Below are 18,277 nucleotides of genomic sequence, written 5' to 3'. Positions count from 1 at the left end.
CAGGGCTACTATAAACACTAGTAAGGTACACATCAATAACCTGTATATCAAATATACCCTTGTTCACTTTGCCATCCTTCTTATCCACCAAATATTCAGGGCATTTCCGCTTCCAGTGACCATTTCCTTTACAGTAGAAGCACTCAGTCTCAGGCTTTGGTCTAGCATTGGGCTTCTTCACGGGATTGACAACTTGCTTGCCATTCTACTTGAAGTTCCCTTTCTTTCCCTTTGCCCTTTTCTTGAAACTAGTGGTCTTATCAATCATCAACACTTGATGCTCTTTTCTTGATTTCTACCTTCGTCGATTTCAGCATCACGAAGAGCTCGGGAATTGTTTTCGTCATCCCTTGCATACTATAGTTCATCACGAAGTTCCAGTAACTTGGTGATGGTGACTAGAGAACTCTGCCAATAACTATCTTATCTGGAAGATTAACACCCACTTGATTCAAGCGATTGTAGTACTCAGACAATCTAAGCACTTTCTCACTAGTTGAGCAATTCTCCTTCATCTTTTAGGCAAAGTATTTGTCAGAGGTCTCATACCTCTTGACACAGGCATGAGTCTGAAATACTAATTTCATCTCTTGAAACATCTCATATGTTCTGTGCCATTTCAAAAAAAGTTTTTGTAGTCCCGGTTTTAACCCATAAAGCATGGTGCACAAAACTATCAAGTAGTCATCATATTGAGCTAGCCAAACGTTCATAACGTCTGCATCTGCTCCTGCAATAGGTCTATCACCTAGCGGTGCATCAAGGACATAATTCTTCTATGCAGCAATGAGGATAAACCTCAGATCACGGACCAAGTCCACATCATTGCTACTAACATCTTTCAACACAGTTTTTCTCTAGGAACATATAAAAAACATAGGGAAGCTATAACGCGAGCTATTGATCTACAACATAATTTGCAAAATACTATCAGGACTAAGTTCATGATAAATTAAAGTTCAATTAATCATATTGCTTAAGAACTCCCACTTAGATAGACATCTCTCCAATCATCTAAGTGATCACGTGATCCAAATCAACTAAACCATGTCCGATCATCACGTGAGATGGAGTAGTTTTCAATGGTGAACATCACTATGTTGATCATATCTACTATATGATTCACGCTCAACCTTTTGGTCTCAGTGTTCCGAGGCCATATCTGCATATGCTAGGCTCGTCAAGTTAAACCCGAGTATTCTGCATGTGTAAAACTGGCTTGCACCCATTGTAGATGAACATTGAGCTTATCACACCCGATCATCACGTGGTGTTTCGGCACGACAAACTTTGGCAACGGTGCATACTTAGGGAGAACACTTATACCTTGAAATTTAGTGAGAGATCATCTTATAATGCTACCGTAGATCTAAGCAAAATAAGATGCATAAAGGATAAACATCACATGCAATCAATATAAGTGATATGATATGGCCATCATCATCTTGTGCCTTTGATCTCCATCTCCAAAGCACTGTCATGATCACCATCGTCACCGGCGCGACACCTTGATCTTCATCGTAGCATCGTTGTCGTCTCGCCAACTATTGCTTCTACGACTATCGCTACCGCTTAGTGATAAAATAAAGCAATTACATGGCGATTGCATTGCATACAATAAAGCGACAACCATATGGCTCCTGCCAGTTGCCGATAACTTGGTTACAAAACATGATCATCTCATACAATAAAATATAGCATCACGTCTTGACCATATCACATCACAACATGCCCTGCAAAAACAAGTTAGACGTCCTCTACTTTGTTGTTGCAAGTTTTACGTGGCTGCTACGGGCTGAGCAAGAACCGTTCTTACCTACGCATCAAAACCACAACGATATTTCGTCAAGTTAGTGTTGTTTTAACCTTCACAAGGACCGGGCGTAGCCACACTTGGTTCAACTAAAGTTGGAGAAACAGACACCCGCTAGCCACCTTCATCCAACAATACCGCCGAACCAAAGTATGACATGCTGGTAAGTAGTATGACTTGTATCGCCCACAACTCACTTGTGTTCTACTCGTGCATATAGCATCTACGCATAAACCTGGCTCGGATGCCACTGTTGGGGAACGTAGTAATTTCAAAAAAAAACCTACGCACATGTAAGATCATGGTGATGCATAGCAACAAGAGGGGGGAGTGTCGTCCACGTACCCTCGTAGACCGAAAGCGGAAGCATTAGCACAACGCGGTTGATGTAGTCGTACTTCTTCACGATCCGACCGATCCAAGTACCGAACGTACGACACCTCCGAGTTCAGCACACGTTCAGCTCGATGACGTCCCGCAAACTCCGATCCAGCAGAGCTTCACGGGAGAGTTTCATCAGCACGGCGGTGTGGTGCCAATGATGATGTTGCTACCGACGCAGGGCTTCGCCTAAGCACCGCTACAATATGATCGAGGTGGAATATGGTGGAGGGGGCACTGCACACGGCTGGAATAGATCAATAGATCAACTTGTGTGTCTTGGGGTGCCCCCCTCCCCCCGCCCCCGTATATAAAGGAGCTAGGGGGGAAGCGGCTGGCCAAGGAGGAGGGCGCGCAAAGGGGGGAGTCCTACTCCCACCGGGAGTAGGACTCCTCCTTTCCTAGTAGGAGTAGGAGAGAAGAATGGGGAAGAGAGAAGGGAAGGAAGGAGGGGGCGCAGCCCCTCCCCCTAGTCCAATTCAGACTAGGCCTTGGGGGGCGCGCGGCCTGCCCTAGGCAGCACCTCTCTCTTTCCCGTATGGCCTAATAAGGCCCAATACTTCTCCCCGGCGAATTCCCGTAACTCTCCGGTACTCCGATAAATACCCGAATCACTCGAAACCTTTCCGATGTCCGAATATAGTCGTCCAACATATCGATCTTTACGTCTCGACCATTTTGAGACTCCTCGTCATGTCCCCGATCTCATCCGGGACTCCGAACAAACTTCGGTCATCAAATCACATAACTCATAATACAAATCGTCTCCGAACTTTAAGCGTGTGGACCCTACGGGTTCAAGAACTATGTAGACATGACCGAGACACGTCTCCGGCCAATAACCAATAGCAGAACCCGGATGCTCATATTGGTTCCCACATATTCTACGAAGTTCTTTATCGGTCAAACCGCATAACAACATACGTTGTTCCCTTTGTCATCGGTATGTTACTTGCCCGAGATTCGATGGTCGATATCTCAATACCTAGTTCAATCTCGTTACCGGAAAGTCTCTTTACTCGTTATGTAATGCATCATCCCACAACTAACTCATTAGTCACATTGCTTGTAAGGCTTATAGTGATGTGCATTACCGAGAGGGCCCAGAGATACCTCTCCGACAATCGGACTGACAAATCCTAATCTCAAAATACGCCAACTCAACAAGTACCTTCGGAGACACCTGTAGAGTACCTTTACAATCACCCAGTTAAGTTGTGGCGTTTGGTAGCACACAAAGTGTTCATCCGGTATTCGGGGGTTGCATAATCTCATAGTCATAGGAACATGTATAAGTCATGAAGAAAGCAATAGCAATATACTAAATGATCAAGTGCTAAGCTAACGGAATGGGTCAAGTCAATCACATCATTCTCCTAATGATGTGATCTTGTTAATCAAATGACAACTCATGTCTATGGCTAGGAAACTTAACCATCTTCGATTCAACGAGCTAGTCAAGTAGAGGCATACTAGTGACACTCTGTTTGTCTATGTATTCACACATGTACTAAGTTTCCGGTTAATACAATTCTAGCATGAATAATAAACATTTATCATGAAATAAGGAAATAAATAATAACTTTATTATTGCCTCTAGGGCATATTTCCTTCAGAAAGGACCAGTAAATGACAAGTAAATTGAAGCAAAACTGGCGACCTCCCGAGGGGAGAATCGCCGCGCATAATGAATCTCCTGTGTTGGAATTGTCGTGGTGTGGGAAAAGTTGTGACAATTCGTGAGCTTCATGACCTAGCGAAGCAATTTGCCCCGACATGCGATGCATAGTAGAAACTCAGATATCGAAAGCACGTGTCAAAAATCTAGCTAGTACTTTAGGTTTTAATCATTCATATGTTGTTAGTAGTTCGGGCCGTAGTGGTGGCATTGGTGTTTTTTGGAATGATGGAATAAAGCTCGATGTTTTTTGGGTATTCGGAGTATCATGTAGATGCTACTATATCTATCCCAAATTATGGAGAGTGGAGGCTAACATGCGTGTATGGCGGGGCGCAAGTAGGAGAAAGATACAAAACCTGGGACTTGCTAAAATCCTTGGACACAGAAAGCAACTTGTCTTGGCTATGTATTGGGGGCTTCAATGAAGTTCTACATCAACATGAACATTTTGGGGCCGGCCAACGCATGACATCTCAGATTCAGGGATTTCGGGAGGCCATGGATGTTTGTGCCCTTCGGGATTTGGGCTATCATGCTAGGTGTGGACTTTTGATAAGAAGACATCGGGTGGGGGCTATTGTCCAGTCTGGCTTGACCGTGCTATGGCAAGCTCTGAGTGGATATCCCTATACCCCAGGCAAGTCTATTACATGAGACTGGCGCTACTTCAGATCATTTCCCGATTAGATTACTTCTGGAGCCTGGTGATCCGGTGCCAGTCAAGAAGAAGTTGTTAAAGTATGAAATGTATTGGGAAAAGCATGAGGAATTTGGCACATCCCTCGAGGGCATGTGGGCAAAGGCACCCCAGGGACAAACTATCACAGAGCTTAGTACAAAACTTTGTGATATGTCAGCATCATTGCAACAGTGGAGTGCGGCTACCATTGGAAACATTGCAAAGAAAATTAAAAAACTAAAGAAGGAGTTGGCAACTTTACAGAATGACCCCTGGCGCTTATCACCCTCACATGCAGAGATAAAAATTATGGGTCGTCTAGTTGAGCTATATCATATGGAGGAAATAAAACAGCGGCAATGCTCGCATATTGACTGGCTATCAGATGGGGACCGTAATATGGAATTCTTTCAGAGACATGCCAGCATGCACCGAAGGAAGAATATGATAAAGAGTTTCCAGCGAGCCGACGGTTCTCTAACCCAGGATCCGACTGAGATGGCTTTTTTAACTAATGAGTTCTATAAAACTTTGTTTACTTATTAAGGCACATCGGGCATGGATGTGGTGCTCGCTCGATTCTGGATAGGGTCACGGCAGAGATGAATAATGGGTTAACCAATCCCTACACACCCAATGAGGTAAAAAATGCTCTTTTCTAGATGTATCCCACAAAAGCCCCAGGGCCAGATGGATACCTGGCACACCTCTTCCAGAGGCGTTGGGAACTTTGTGGTACCGAAGTCACGAATGCGGTCTTGAGGATTCTTCGTGAGGAGGAGAGCCTTGAGGTAATCAACGAAACGATCCTTGTGCTAATTCCCAAGGTTAAAGATCCCACAAATTTAACTCAGTTTCGTCCCATAAGTTTGTGTAATGTGCTTTACAAAATTGCGTCAAAGGTGTTGTCCAACAGATTGAAGCAAATCTTGCCTGAGATAATCTCTAAGGAACAATATGCGTTTGTTCCAGGCCGGCTAATCATTGATAATATAATAACTGCTTATGAATGCTTACACTTTATGAAGAGGAACAAAGCCAAGAGAGACATATTTTGTGTGGTGAAGTTGGACATGATGAAGGCCTATGACCGGGTGGAATGGGATTATCTTCATGCAATCATGACCAAGATGGGTTTTGCACAGTCTTGGGTTAATATAGTGATGAGAATGGTATCTTCGGTAAAGTTTTCAGTTCTTTTCAATGGTTCAAAACTTGATGTATTCAATCCTTCAAGGGGAATCCGTTAGGGAGACCCTATTTCTCCATACCTATTTTTACTTGCAACGGAGGGCCTCTAGTGCCTCTTAAAAAAACAAGATGAATCATCCCAGTTGAACGGTATTCGAGTGGCCCCTTTGGCTCCAACGGTTGGCCACTTCCTCTTCGTGGATGATAGCCTGTTGTTCGTAAAAGCTAGTGCTACTGGAGCAAATGAGTTGTCTTCTTTGATGGAAAGCTATTGCAATGCATCGGGTCAGAGAACAAACCTAGCAAAACCCTCGGTATTTTTCAGCAAGGGATGCCCCAACTCTCTTAGAGCTAAGGTAAAGGAGGCCCTAAATATTGAAAATGAATCCTTAATAGAGAGATACTTGGGGATGCCTTCGGATGTTGGAACAAGCAAGAATGGAGCTTTCAAATTTCTGAAGGATAGGGTTTGGGCCAAGATAAAGGGATGGATGGAAAAACTCCTCTCTGTTCGAGGAAAAGAAGTACTAATTAAATCGGTCGCCCAAGTGGTGCCTGTGTTTTCAGTGTCCTATTTCAAACTGCCTTTGGCCTCAGTGAACATTTAAACTCCCTGATTAGAAAGTTTTGGTGGGGTAGTAAAGATGGACAAATAAAGCCTAGCTGGGTATCATGGAGTACCATGACAAGACCAAAAAACTGTGGATGTCTAGGCTTCCGGGATGTAGAGATTTTCAACCTTGCATTGCTGGCTAGACAAGCGTACATAATTTTGAAGGACCTAGAGGCTCTAAGCGTGGGGGTGCTAAAGGCCAAATATCATCAAAATTCAGAGTTCTTGCAAGCCGACCTTGGTTCAGCCCCGTCCCAGATATGGAGATCATTACTGCAGGGTAGAGATGTGCTAAAGCAAGGCCTTATCCGTTGCATTGGGGATGGTGAGACAACAAACATCTGGGACCACAATTGGATTCCGAGACCATCAAATATTAGGATAATTGCATGCAGAACAGCTAACCCGCCCCAATGGGGTGGATGAACTGATCTTGCCAGGAGCAAAATGGGATAGAGGAACGATTACTCAGGTCTTCCTTCCTACAGGCGCGGAGGCCATCATGTCAATACCCTTGTGCACACGGCATATCCAAGACTTTTGGTCGTGGGTTCATGAGAAGAACGGGGTTTTCTCTGTGAGATCTTCTTATCGGATGCTAGTTGAAACAAAGATGCGAAGAGAGGCATGGCTTGAGGGTCGACCAGCTAACTCAAACATCAAAAGGGAGTCCAAGCTCTGGGACAAACTTTGGAAAGTTGAGGTGCCGTCAAAAGTCAAGATTTTCTTATGGAGACTTGCACATCAATTAATTCCAACTGCTAATGTGAGCCATCATGGGAACATGTCTACCAATTTGACATGTGGCTTGTGCGGCACTGAGGATTCGTGGCAACATTCGTTGCTTCACTGCACGGGGGCTCGGTGTGTCTGGACTCTAGAGGATGCTGATCTGGTCGAAGCCTTGAACAACACAAGGGAGCCTGACGCGGAAAGATGGTTGTTTGTTGTAATTGATATGTTGTCTACTACAGAATTTATTCAGGTTGCGATTACTCTCTGGGCACTCTGGTTCTCAAGGAGGCAAGCTTTGCATGAGAATATATTCCAAAGTCCATTCTCTACACACCACTTCATTCGAAGATATATACGGGAACTGGAAGAGTGCAAGCCAACGAGGGTTTCAACACCTGCTGGGCAAAACCAACAATAAGCTTCTCCGTGATGGATCCCACCTCCCCTCGGGTCTGTAAGGATAAGGATAGATGGGGTTTTTTCAAGAAATCAAAATGAAAGATCTTTCAGCGCAGTGTGTAGGGATGCCTTGGGGCTATAGCTGGGTTCATCAGCAATTAGAATAAGGGGCATCATGGATCCAGTAATGTTGGAAGCCCTAGCATGTCGTGAAGCGCTTGCTCTTGCTACGGACCTAGCTTTATCACATGTGATCATCGCCTCTGATTGCCAAGGAGTTGTCAAGGACATTCACAAGCAGGAGGGAGGGATGTACGCAAGCATTGTGAAGGAAATTGTAGAGATAGCAAGAACCATCGATGAATGCACCTTCATCTTCGAGGGTAGAGCTACCAATCTTGAGGCACATAGCCTCGCTAACCACGCTTTCGGTCTGGATTTTGGGCGCCATGTGTGTGTAGATTAAAAAAAAGCTGGATTTCTTTCTTTCTTTGTGTCTTTGTGCTGGGATGTTCCATCACTTGCTTTTTTACGCAGGGGAAAAAGGTGTTGAACAAAAAAGTATAGGCCCAAAATACAGGACGAGTGCTTTCGGTCAACGATTTTTATTGCCTTGTGATTTTTCTGGACGCTACTTCTTGTAGCGCACTAGAAGGGCCACTAGTGTATCGTTAGCTCTTTGTATGATTTCCCCGCGTGTAGTTTTTGTTCGTTTTTCTTGGTTTTCCTGTTTTATCTTTTCCTTTTGTGTGTTCAAAATGTTTTTTTCATTTTCATTTTCAGTTCCCTGTTCACTAAAAAAGAAAGCAAACGCTTGTTTACATTTGTCGTGATATTCATACAAAAGTGTTTATGTATTTCAAAATCTTCATTGTACATTGAAAAAAATGTTCAATAAAATTTAAAAATATTTTCCATATATTTTAAAATTTTAAAATGAAAACAAAAATGTGCCATGTATATATAGAAAAATAATGAAAGCTCAGGGAGCGGCTTGTTAGAGGCATTTGTACACCTTATAATGGTGTTTCATGTTACGTGGTGCGGTTGCAATTGAGATATGGCGTGTGCATTAGATTTTCTTGATAAAACCCGGGAAAACACCACTAAATTGTAGTCGTGTTGAAGACATGCAGTTGCAGTCTGAAACGAAGTTGTGTGTCTAGTGATAGACGTACAATTGCCTCCTCCGCCCCAACAAACACCACTAACTTGTAGTCGGGGGCGACACTTACACTTGCAAGCTTAGTGTCAGGCATGCAACTGCCCCCTCCTCTCCCGCCGGCCTCCAACAAAAACATAAGGCCAGTTGCAGTCACTAGGGAGACATGAAATTGCAGTTGAGGGTGGCACTTGTAGTTGCAAGCCTAGTGTCGGGCATGCAACTGTCATCCTCATCTCCCACCGGCTATCGACGAAAATACAAGGCCAGTTGCAGTTAGCGGGGAGAGATGCAATTGCAGTCGTGGGCTACACTTGCAGTTGAAAGCCTAGTGTCGGGCATGCAACCGCCCCCTCTCCCACTATCCACCGAGAAAACAAAATGTCGGTTGCGATCGGGTGTGTCGACATGCAATTGCAGACAGGGCGACACTTGCAGTTTCATGCTTAGTGTTAGACATGCAACTCCCCCTGTCTCCCACGAACCATCGACAAATCAAAAGGTCGGTTGCAATCGGGTGTGTAGGCATGCGATTGCAGTCGAGGGCGACACTTTCAGTTGCATGCCTAGTGATGCAACTGTCTCCCTTTCCCGCCTCCCACTGACCACAAAAAAAGTTGCAGTTGAGTGTGTAGGCATGCAATTGTAGTCTACGGGGGACACATGTAGTTGCAACCCTAGTGCGGGCATGCGACTGGACCCCTCTCCCGCCGCCCACCAACAAAACAAAAGGTTAGTCTGTAGGCATACCGTTGCAGTCAAGGATGACACCTGCTGCTGCAAACCTAGTGTTGGGCATGCAACTGCGCGCCTCATTTCCCGTTGACATCCGACAAAAACACAAGGCTAGTCGCAGTCGGGAGGGAGACATGCAATTGCAGTCGAGGGAGACACTTGCAATTGCAAGCCTAGTGTCGGCCATGAAACCCCCCTCTCCCTCTACCAGCTGACAAAACAAAACACCAGTTGCAGTCGGGCGTGTTGATATGCAATTGTGTACAAGGCGACACTTGCAGTTGCATGCCTAGTGTCATACATTGCGACTACCTTTCCCCTCTGCCTCTCCCACAGACCACCGACAAAGCAAAAAAATAAGTTGCAATCGGGTTGGTAAGCATGTAATTGCAAATGAGGGTGACACTTGCAGTTGCAAGCCTCGTATTGGACTCGCAATTGCCCTCCCCCCCCCCCCCCCCGCGCGCTCTTCGACAAAAACACAAAGTCAGTTGCAGTTGGGACGGAGGCATGGAATTGCAATCTAGGACGATGCTTGTAGTTGCAAAAAGCCTAGTATCGGATATGCAACTGTCTTCCCCTCCCTCTCTTCTCATATCATGGAAATGACCCCTTTCCTTGCATGGCACAACCTATTTTGTTGAACACACACCAAAAAAGGTTAAAAACAGGGGGTGGTATTGTGACAAAAACTAATAAGAAAACAAGGATCCAAAAGTGAAAAATGAAAAATAAAACAAATCAGAAGCTGCTGAGTTACAACGGCTTAGACAAACTCCACATGGTTAGGCCGCTTCCTGGCTCTCGTGGTTACAACAACTCAAACAAACTCCACAAAAACCATCCCCTATGCTCATAAAAAATGCACCAAAAAATGGGCTGGTGAGTAGATCAAATATGAAAAATCAACATATTCAGCAACAACACACTACAAGTAAAATGCATTTTAAAGAAGTAGTACTTAGAGAATGGTTTCAAAGAGAATGTTTGGAGGCAACACATACGTAATTTAACAAAGTAAAAAAAATGTAGGCTAACATTTCACTGACCCAAAAAAAAAAGCAGTCTACATGTACTACAAATATAAGTATGAATTTAAACAGCAGTTTAGATGTTGGCAAGCAAAAAGATATCCATTATTCATGGGTCAAAAATGCACACACTATATATTTTTAACACATGGCGTACATGCTAGAAGAGGACAAACATGAATACAACATACATGCTTCTAAATAAGTGTTCAATAAATCTGCAACCCAAAAAAATCATTTTTATACTTGCAAAATGTGCATGTGAGTCCCGGGATGCTGCACTAAGATAGCAGAAAACAAAAGATAAAAGCAATAGCAAAAAGCACATTTTACTCTGTCGCAAATTACAAAAAAGAAAATTAAAAGTACAAGGACAAAAATATAAAACTCAGTTTAGCACAGCAGCTAATGATTCAGTAGGAAACTGGCATGCTAATGAAAATAATTGCAGCCTTCTAAAGCGAAAACAATGACAGAAAACAAAAACAAGAAAGAAAAAGGCCCGCCCAAACAACCTGGAGTCCACAAAGCAAAACACTCAACCCCCAGCCCAACAACGATTCACTTGGAAGGCTCGACTCGAGAAAAATATAAGAAACGGGCTGGTCCGCGCGTTACACAGGCCTAAACAAGGACCGCGCGTTACACAGGTCAAAAAAAAAACAAGGACATGCACACCAGCGTGAATCTTGAAGCGAACAAAACATCCAATGGCTAGCAAGTCGACTGAGACTTACTGGTTTTTAGCAGCTCCATTCTAAATATTGTATAGAATATAAATTTAATCTTTAAGATTGTAAGATTGTTTTTCCAGAAATACAAAGACAAAATCTTAACAGAAAAAGTTAAACATATCACAATAAAATATGATAGGTTTTAAAATCCATTTATAACACACTAGTGCATGTTGCATGGTAGGTCGACACTTATAATAATTTTTAAAATCCAACAGCATCTTCTTCAAAAATGATTATAATAATTTTGATGATGTGAAAACACAAATACAGCAAAATACCATTTGATGATTATATGTAGATCTGCTCACGAAAGATTCCCTGCAACTAGCACTACGTGTCTTATCTCAAGAAACAAAAAACTAGAACTACGTGCCACCCATGTAACGCGTCACAGCCTCACTGATCAATGACCACTACGGCTAGACTGATCAATGCATGCATGCCGTCCCTGGCCCAGCTGCATTAGTGTGTACGAGCTAGGTTCAGAGCAGCGAGATTGCGTTTGGATCTTCGGTGTAAGCCGGCCTACATCAAATCCGTATGTATATGCAGCAGGCAGAAGCACGAGGCGAGGAATTGTTGGGCTCAAGGACACACCTAGCTGCTTTGCTTCATGTTAAACGGACTTTAGGCATGCAATCTTCATGCTTGGCCATGTGCATAATGAAAGCGTGAAACAACTCATTTGCTGGGTCCTATAAATTGAGTCGGTGCCAGTCCAGTGATAAGGTTCATCCAAGTAGTCATATGAAAGATGACATGTTGCAAGAAAAAAAAAGACGACATGTTTATATGTGTTGTATGTGAGTTAAGATATTAGAGGACAACCGATATGTCACACCAAATCCACTCATACAACCTTGAACGTATTACTCCTCCATCGGGTTACTGTTGTGATGGATGTGTCTCTGTCACCGCTAAGGCAGGTCAACGAGCCGGCAACTGTATACCTCATGGCAGTCGTATTGAAGTTGCCATCGTCGATGAAGTATGATGTGTGGCAATAGGAGAAATTGTTATCGCCGAGCTTAGAAACTAACGATGATAGCGCACTGGTACCAAGCCCGCGCCAGACATGCCCATGGTACAGTTCTAGCCATGAGCAAACTCCCACAGCCAATTGCTCTTGACATCATAAACCTGGGATGTTGGAATATATGAATTCAAAGAAATGGAAAAGATTTTAGGCAGGAAACCCAAAATATGGATTCATGGAAGTTCCTTTTGAAACAAGAGCTCTCTTTGTTGGAACAGAGTAAGCAGAAGAACATGGGAGTGCTAAAAGATTGGATTGCTTCCAACCTTTAGAATAAGTCTAGTCTAAATTTCTTTATGATGATTCCAAAAACTGACATTGGTTAGAAGAGTATGATGAGCGTGGTCTTGCCCGCGATGTGGTAGCGCGAGGGAAGCCCTGACTAAGAGAGACTACGTACGCACCTTCGGTGTAAGGTTAACTCCCTCATTTGTGAGAGAGTCTCCCAAAAAATAGTGTGTGCACGTACAAAAACGATCACAAAGAGAATAGTGTGGGGGGGGGGGGGGCAAATTGCGAGATCACCGAAGGGAAGCCTGTCACCCCATTTGTCTACTATTCTCTTTTCTAGTACCTGCTCGACAATATTGATATACTTCATAGTTGCTTTGCCACCACGATAATTCAAAGATAAATAAATCCATCAACATTCTAAATTTCCCTTTGCAAATGACATAGTTCAAATTCAAATTAAAATTCTGAACATGCTAAGCATCAGACGACGTACAAAAACGATCACAAATTCTAGGGTGTGGTTCATGGCATCATCACAAAACCTAATGCATAGTTTATGACGCCACCATGATCATGCCCTGGAGCAGCTCTAACTGGCTAAGCTTCTTGACCGCAGTTGCAAGCTCACACACTGCTCATCCTAAGCCAACGTACTTCAAAGACCTTGTTCGTGCATATGTGGTGGGCAGTAGTAGCACGAAGAGGGGAGTCAATGGAGCACAAAGACATGTACACAACCTAATAAAACCCCCCATAGTTTTACCCATAGAAATAAAAAGTTCCCCATTCTTCCTACTCACACCGACTCCCTCAATCGCTGCATAGTCCATACACAACCATTCAAGAAGAAAAATGGCGAACAACATTTTCCCCAAATTCTAAGTACGTTATGAACATTTTTCAAAGATGTGACTGGCATTTATCTAATATGTGATTCAAATACAGACATTTTTTATTGTGATTAATATTTTTCAAATATATAATTAATGTTTTTCAAAATACGTGATAGGCATTCTTCAAATATGTGATGAACATTTTGAAATACAATGTAAATACTTTCTTCAAATATGTAACAATCCTTTTTTTCAAATTTGTGGTGAATATTTTTATAATACAAACTTGAACATTTTTCATTTCATATATTTTTTTAACATTTTTTAGAACTGAATTTCACTTTTTTAATCTACAAAGTAAAGAGTTCCAAGGAAAATGGATCTGGGTCCGGCCCATTAGCTCTTGCATGTCCCATACCACTTACTCAAGAAAAAAAAAACTATCCCACACCATACGCGTGAAACAAAGATCTTGTTAAGAACTATACGATACCCCACATGTTATCGTAGAATTAATGATTTGATTGTAAATACTATATGGAGTATAAATTCAACCCTTGATATTAAATACTCCCTCCGTCCCATAGTATAAGAACGTTTTTGACACTACACTAGTGTCAAAAACGTTCTTATATTATGGGACGGAGGGAGTATGTGAGGATTTTATTTAGAAACGCAAACACAAATATCCTAATATAAAAAGTTAAACATATCACAATAAAATATGCTAGGATTTAAAATTCACTTGCAATGCACTAAGCCATGTTGCATGGTAGATAGATACTCATGCCTAGGTTTGACGGGTGTTAGTGGACCAAGATAACAAATTCTTGGCTACAATAATTTTTATTTTTATTTTGAATCAATAAATTCCACCTTTTATCAAAAAATGCAATCCGGGCAGCAAACTTTTGTTTGGATCTTCGGTGTAACTGCATGCCCGCATACGCAGTTACGCGGTTGCTCATCTGAAGGCAGCCTACATCAAGTAAGTATGTATCATGTATGCAGCAGCCAGTAGCACGAGGAGATGAATCGGTTGAGCTCAAGGACATGCAACCTAGCTGCTTGCTTCAGGCTAACGGACTTTACGCATGCAACGTTCATGAATGGCCATTTACTTAAAGCATAATAAAAGCATGAATAACTCATTTGTTGGGCCTATAAATTGAGCTGGTGTCTAACCTCAGTCCACAGATAAGCTTTGCCCATGTAGTCATACAGGAAATGACGCTTTATCCGTGTCATCTATGAGTTACGATTTCTCGCCAAAAATAATAATATAAATTAGGATATTAGAAGACAACTGATATGTTACACTCTGTCCACTCGTATAACCTCGAATCTACGACTCGTCCGTCGAGTTATTGTTGGTAGGGGTGTATCGTCGATGAAGTGTGGCATGCGGCCGCAAGAGAACTTGCTATCGAGGAGCCAAGAAGCCAACCAGAAGCTCCGGTGGGTCGTGCGCGATAGGGAGACGTGGTAGTGGGCGAACTCCTCGCGGCAGCAATGGGAACTCCTTTGTTGCATTGGTTGCAGCACGCAGATTGGGTTATGTTGGCCAAATAAGTGTGTTAATAATAACTTTTTTTTTCATGTAATGTAATTAGCGCATACTCAGCCCGTTTCATGTGTTGTGCTGGTCGGTGTAACCAGGTAACTGCTGGCGGTTGCAGTCACCGGCTCACGCGCTGGCGCCGCTCGTCAGAAGCCGACCTACTGCATCAAGAGCCTAGTCCGTACGCACGGAGCAGGCAGCGCAGTGGTAGGACGAGTAAGGGGAATCAAATCGAGCTCAAGGACATGTACACACACCCCCATCTCGCTAAACACCCAGCAAAAGATTTTTCAACTGATTGTGCGTGCAAAACTGTAAATTCTGAACTTTCAGAACGGACGGGGCCTAACAGCAAGGCCACGAAACGGAGCGGAGCGGCAACGCATTGATCCGAAACTGTGCGAGACGTGATGCTTCGGGGTGCGCGGCGTGTAGAGTGTCACGGTCACGTCCGGCTCGGGCCCTCGAAAGGGGAGGGAGGCCACCGCGCGCGGGGTGTGCTGCCAAGCCATGGCCGCAAATCCCAACAAAGCGAGGGCAGAAAGGGCGTGGCGAAAGCAGGCCCCCTGTTCTCCTCCTCCCACTCCCATGTCCCACTGCCCTGCCTGCCTGCCCTCCTCATCTTTGACCCCCGCGCCACCACGGTCCAACCCAAAACACTGCCCACTCCGACCAGGAGTCCAAGAAACTCGCTCCGCCAAGACGGAAGCAACGCGCACGCCGCCACCCACAGCCAGCCAACACACACAAGCCCCTTCTCCGCCCAACCCGCCGCCAGCACTCGGACGCTTCCGTCCGGTAGCGGCGCTGGCCGGCGAGCCCGTGATCGCTTCCAGGCGCAGGCGCCATGATGGGCTCGCTGCCCCTGCTCTTCTCCCTGCTGGTGGTTTCTGGGGTCGGGGTCGGCGGCGGCGTGAGGCTGGCGGGCAATGGCGGGTACGAGGACTGGAGGCTGGGCACGGCGACCTACATCAAGGAGTCCCAGGGCCACCCGCTCAATGACGGTATGTATGTGCTCCTGTGTTCATATTTATCCTTTTTTTTAATTAGCAGCATCAAGAACATCAGGCAGGAAGGAAATGGAATGTCTGGCCTTTCCCTCTCCCTTTTGCCCCCCTTTCTTTCCTTGTGCATTTTCTCTGAATGGTGATTGGAGACGGTGAATGCTGTTTGCGAGGATGAGATGGTGTGGTCTTATTAGGCAGATCCGGCGTATTGGGCAGAGAAATGCCACCGGGAGGTCGCGATAGAGAGCAGATGTGAAGATTTGCTGTTGGAAGTTGTTCCCTTTTACTCTGCCACTCACTCAGAGATGCAGTTTGATCCTCGGAACTGAACATTCCATGGATGTTCTTCTGTAGATGATAGAAATATCCAGTATATTTCATTGTGATTTGTGAAAGGGTACAAAAGGGCTTCTTTGATAAATAATCATAGTGCGGTGTTGACGCTAATGCTGTCCTTACCATCAACATTTTCACTTAAAAAACTTCCTTTTGATGTGTTAGTGCACTACTACTATCCTAATCAGCCGAAAGAAAACCAATAATGGAGTACTAGAGCAGTAGTGCACCTTTTCCTTTTCTGTTTACTAAATATAAAGTGTCTGTAAACCAAATTCTTGACCTTTGCGTAAGAAGTGGGAGTAAGGCACATTGAATGCTTTGACAATCCAAACATGAGGGCCAGGCCAGTACAACATGGCCCCTTCTTGCTGTCATTGCCTGCACTCAAGTCAGTGTACCTTCACAGTAATTGCTCCACTGAAATCGGACCCCGTTGTCCCTTCCCACCTTCAGTGTACCTCCATGAAGATCCATCAAAATATACTCTCTGAATCCTGAAGACCGTATGCTCAATTTCCTTCATTTATTTCCATCTGTGCTCAGTGTCAATCCTTGCTCTCTTTCTTGTTACCTGAAGACGAAAACTTTTGTTGTCTGATGCAATGGCTGTTTGGAAACTCCAAAGGTGGCGGCGCTTGCGGGTACGGGGACCTGGACATATTCAGGTACGGGAGGTACACGGCCGGCTTGAGCGGCGCGCTGTTCGGGCGTGGCAGCGCCTGCGGCGGCTGCTACGAGCTCCGGTGCGTGAACAACATCCTCTATTGCCTGCGGGGCAGCCCCACCGTGGTCGTGACGGCGACCGACTTCTGTGCCCCCAACTTCGGCCTCGCCGACGACTACGGCGGCTGGTGCAACTTCCCCAAGGAGCACCTGGAGATGACCGAGGCCGCATTCCTCCGGGTCGCCAAGGCCAAGGCTGACATTGTCCAGGTGCAGTTCCGAAGGTAACAAACAGTTCTTGATGCAAAAATGATCTCTCTTTTTTCTGAATATACATATATGTGCAAAAGTTTGGCACTATCGTTCTTGAGTTGAGCATCTGTTGTAGTTAAAAGTATGACACTATCGTTCTTGAGTTGTGCATCTGGAGTAGTTCAAAGTATGGCACTATCGTTCTTGAGTTGTGCATCTGGTGTAGTTTTTTAGCCTGCTTTTGCAGAAGTTCAGAATGATGTCTGAATTCTGATGATTGCAAATGGATCATAGAATATGTGGAACATGTCTGAAGCCACTTTGCATTGTGGACTGCTGGGTAGAAAGTATAGGGCTGATGAGAGGGTGCTGAGGAAACGGCAGCTTTAATCACCGACGCTTTCTTCTTTTCTGAATCTGACTTGCGTATGCTAATCATGAGTACTTCCCACAGTTTCAGTCCAATGCTATGATCATGTCCCAACAGTAGTAAACACCAAGTATCCTTTATAGTGCAGGATAGGATTAAGATGAGTGTCCAGTTTGATCAGCATGCGTGAATCACGCAGCATCTGATCGTGACTAACCATTGACGATGGTGATGCAGGGTGAGCTGTGACAGGGCCGGCGGCATTCGGTTCACCATCACCGGCGGCCCCAACTTCCTCCAGGTGCTGATCACCAACGTGGCAGCAGACGGCGAGGTCGACGCCGTGAAGGTGAAGGGGTCGAAGACGGGGTGGATACCGATGGGGAGGAACTGGGGGCAGAACTGGCAGTGCGACGCGGACCTCCGAGGCCAGCCTCTGTCGTTCGAGGTCACCGGAGGAAAGGGCAGGACGATCACAATGTATAACGTCGCGCCTTCGGACTGGATGTTTGCGCAAACGTTTGCAGGCAAGCAGTTCGTCGAGTAGGTGAAAGAGGGTTGCAAGCTCCAACGACTGTAATTACAACTAAAAGGGTTACTAAAATGCCGTGACCCAAGAACGTGAATGGTTTTCGCTCTGCCCGCCACGCACGTCCAACATGATTATTGAACTTTAGGGCGCAGTTATCTGCAAGTTTCCTGAATAAACCACGTCAGTCTATTTCCCAGGGGGTTATCCTGCCTCTGCCCCGAAGCATCCCATTGTTAGATTGTGGAGCAAAATAAAGCCTCCTCAGGGCATTGGATTCTCGGCCGTCAGATTAG

The 18,277-nt window shown here is 44.7% G+C and overlaps 1 protein-coding gene across 1 annotated transcript; it reads left to right on the top strand.

Moving 5' to 3' along the window:
- Window positions 1–15,379: 15,379 nt before the first annotated feature.
- On the top strand, window positions 15,380–18,173 carry LOC123156281 (expansin-A16). Its single transcript, XM_044574424.1, has 3 exons — window positions 15,380–15,825; window positions 16,793–17,114; window positions 17,690–18,173. Exons 1-3 carry the CDS (start codon window positions 15,669–15,671, stop codon window positions 17,997–17,999), a joined length of 789 nt encoding a protein of 262 aa, XP_044430359.1. The 5' UTR covers window positions 15,380–15,668; the 3' UTR covers window positions 18,000–18,173.
- Window positions 18,174–18,277: the final 104 nt, after the last annotated feature.

Source organism: Triticum aestivum, chromosome 7B, assembly GCF_018294505.1.
Source record: "Triticum aestivum cultivar Chinese Spring chromosome 7B, IWGSC CS RefSeq v2.1, whole genome shotgun sequence".
Classification (NCBI taxonomy): domain Eukaryota; kingdom Viridiplantae; phylum Streptophyta; class Magnoliopsida; order Poales; family Poaceae; genus Triticum; species Triticum aestivum.
The sequence above is the reverse complement of the archived record's forward strand: the minus strand, read 5'-3'. Positions and strand labels throughout refer to the sequence as shown.

What these genes read in the sequence shown, in the direction of transcription:
- LOC123156281 (XM_044574424.1), top strand. Translation starts at nt 15,669, where the DNA reads ATGATGGGCTCGCTGCCCCTGCTCTTCTCCCTGCTGGTGGTTTCTGGG. An exon ending in GGGCCACCCGCTCAATGACG is followed by an intron (nt 15,826 to 16,792) that starts GTATGTATGTGC and finishes GAAACTCCAAAG; the next exon opens with GTGGCGGCGCTTGCGGGTAC. An exon ending in GTCCAGGTGCAGTTCCGAAG is followed by an intron (nt 17,115 to 17,689) that starts GTAACAAACAGT and finishes ATGGTGATGCAG; the next exon opens with GGTGAGCTGTGACAGGGCCG.